Genomic DNA, 1536 nt, shown 5'->3' on the forward strand with positions numbered 1-1536 from the left:
CCTTGTATTTTAGTAATAATTTGGGGGGCAGCTAAAACATCGGTAGAGCGATCCTTTGCCAGAAATCTAATGTGTATAGATACTTTCAGTCACTAGAAGAAGAATAATTCCTCACTAGGACTCTAATATCTCTAGAGTCCATTTGGTTGCCTACAAGTTGTCCTACTCTGATGACTTTCATGAATTTCAATGAGAAAAGCAATGTAGCAAACATTCTGCAACTTGAGGACCATCAATTTAGGTCTGATAACTATTGCCTAACTGTTGCTTGTGCTTTAGGTTATGACTGTCCTTTTTCTTTAGCATGAGGACTTCAACCAGAAGGTTTTCTCTTACTATTCTGATAATGGTCAACTTCACTGAGGTCAGCAACAAGACTAACAATCAAACTGTAGAAATCGTGAGGAGTACCCTGCTTGCCTTAGTGCTCCTGTCCTTCTGTGTCTTCATCTACTTTGTGACAATCATCTTGTACGTCTTCTTCACCACTCCTCATGTTCGGGAGAATGCTCGCTACATCCTGTTTGTCCACATGCTCATAAACGATACCTTGCTACTTTCTGTGCTGATATTCGTCTCTCTTGTAGCTATATTTGATGTGTACATCCCTGTGCCGATATGTTATGCCCTCGTCATGTACTCCACAAGTTCATTTAAGGTGACAGCCTACAACTTGGCCATCATGTCCTTTGAACGTTACTTTGCCATTTGCTATCCGTTAAGACATGCACAAGTCTGCACCATGCAGAGGTCTCTTTTGGTCATTGGAGTCATGTGGCTTCTGAGTAGCACTCCTCTGGTGCCTGACTTTATCGCCATGTGTTATTCAATGCCAAAGAATTTCTTCTCCACCAGCTTGATATGTCAGTGGTCAACATTTGCAATGAACAGTTTTCAATTAACCCTAAGGTCATTGATGGAGATCACCACCTTCATCTTGGTGGGATTGGTCATCCTTTACACCTATGTGAAAGTTATGGTGGTGGCTCGGAAGATTGGATCTGGGAGGTCTTCTGCTTTTAAGGCAGAGAAAACTGTTCTTCTTCACGCCTTCCAGCTCGGACTCTGTATGATGTATTTTTCATATTCTTTCACTGATGCTTACTTGAGGAAATATTTCTATTTTATACCAATAACCAACTTTTTCTTATTCATGTGCATCCCCAGATATATCAGTCCTTTGATTTATGGTGTAAGGGATGAAGTGTTCCGAAAATATATAAGGAAGATGAACTTCTTTGTATAGTTGGATGGATGTCACTAAATAAGGAAAGGCCAAACTTTACAACTTTTTGCAAAATGGGTGCAGCCCAAAAGGATGGTTGGACAATATTTATTAGGTAGACTAGGAATGAAAGGACCCATATCTACATGCCCACTATCAGGTATAATACAACACATATTATAATAAATTTGTCCCAATCACCCAATTTACTTTTTTTTACTTAAAAAATATGTTTTAGTAGAGGTGGGCCAAATCTTGGGTAGGTTGGCAGTATGTATAGTATTCATCTTTTGGTTCTACTTTAGTTCAGG

General features: G+C 39.5%; 1 protein-coding gene across 1 annotated transcript; it reads left to right on the forward strand.

Annotated features, from left to right (window-relative positions):
- The first annotated feature begins 346 nt into the window (after positions 1-346).
- LOC143792898 (odorant receptor 131-2-like) lies at positions 347-1246 on the forward strand. Its single transcript, XM_077279359.1, has one exon. It carries the CDS (start codon positions 347-349, stop codon positions 1244-1246), a length of 900 nt encoding a protein of 299 aa, XP_077135474.1.
- The last annotated feature ends 290 nt before the right edge of the window (positions 1247-1536 follow it).

The sequence above is a fragment of the Ranitomeya variabilis genome, unplaced genomic scaffold (genome assembly GCF_051348905.1).
Source record: "Ranitomeya variabilis isolate aRanVar5 unplaced genomic scaffold, aRanVar5.hap1 Scaffold_97, whole genome shotgun sequence".
In the NCBI taxonomy this organism is placed as follows: domain Eukaryota; kingdom Metazoa; phylum Chordata; class Amphibia; order Anura; family Dendrobatidae; genus Ranitomeya; species Ranitomeya variabilis.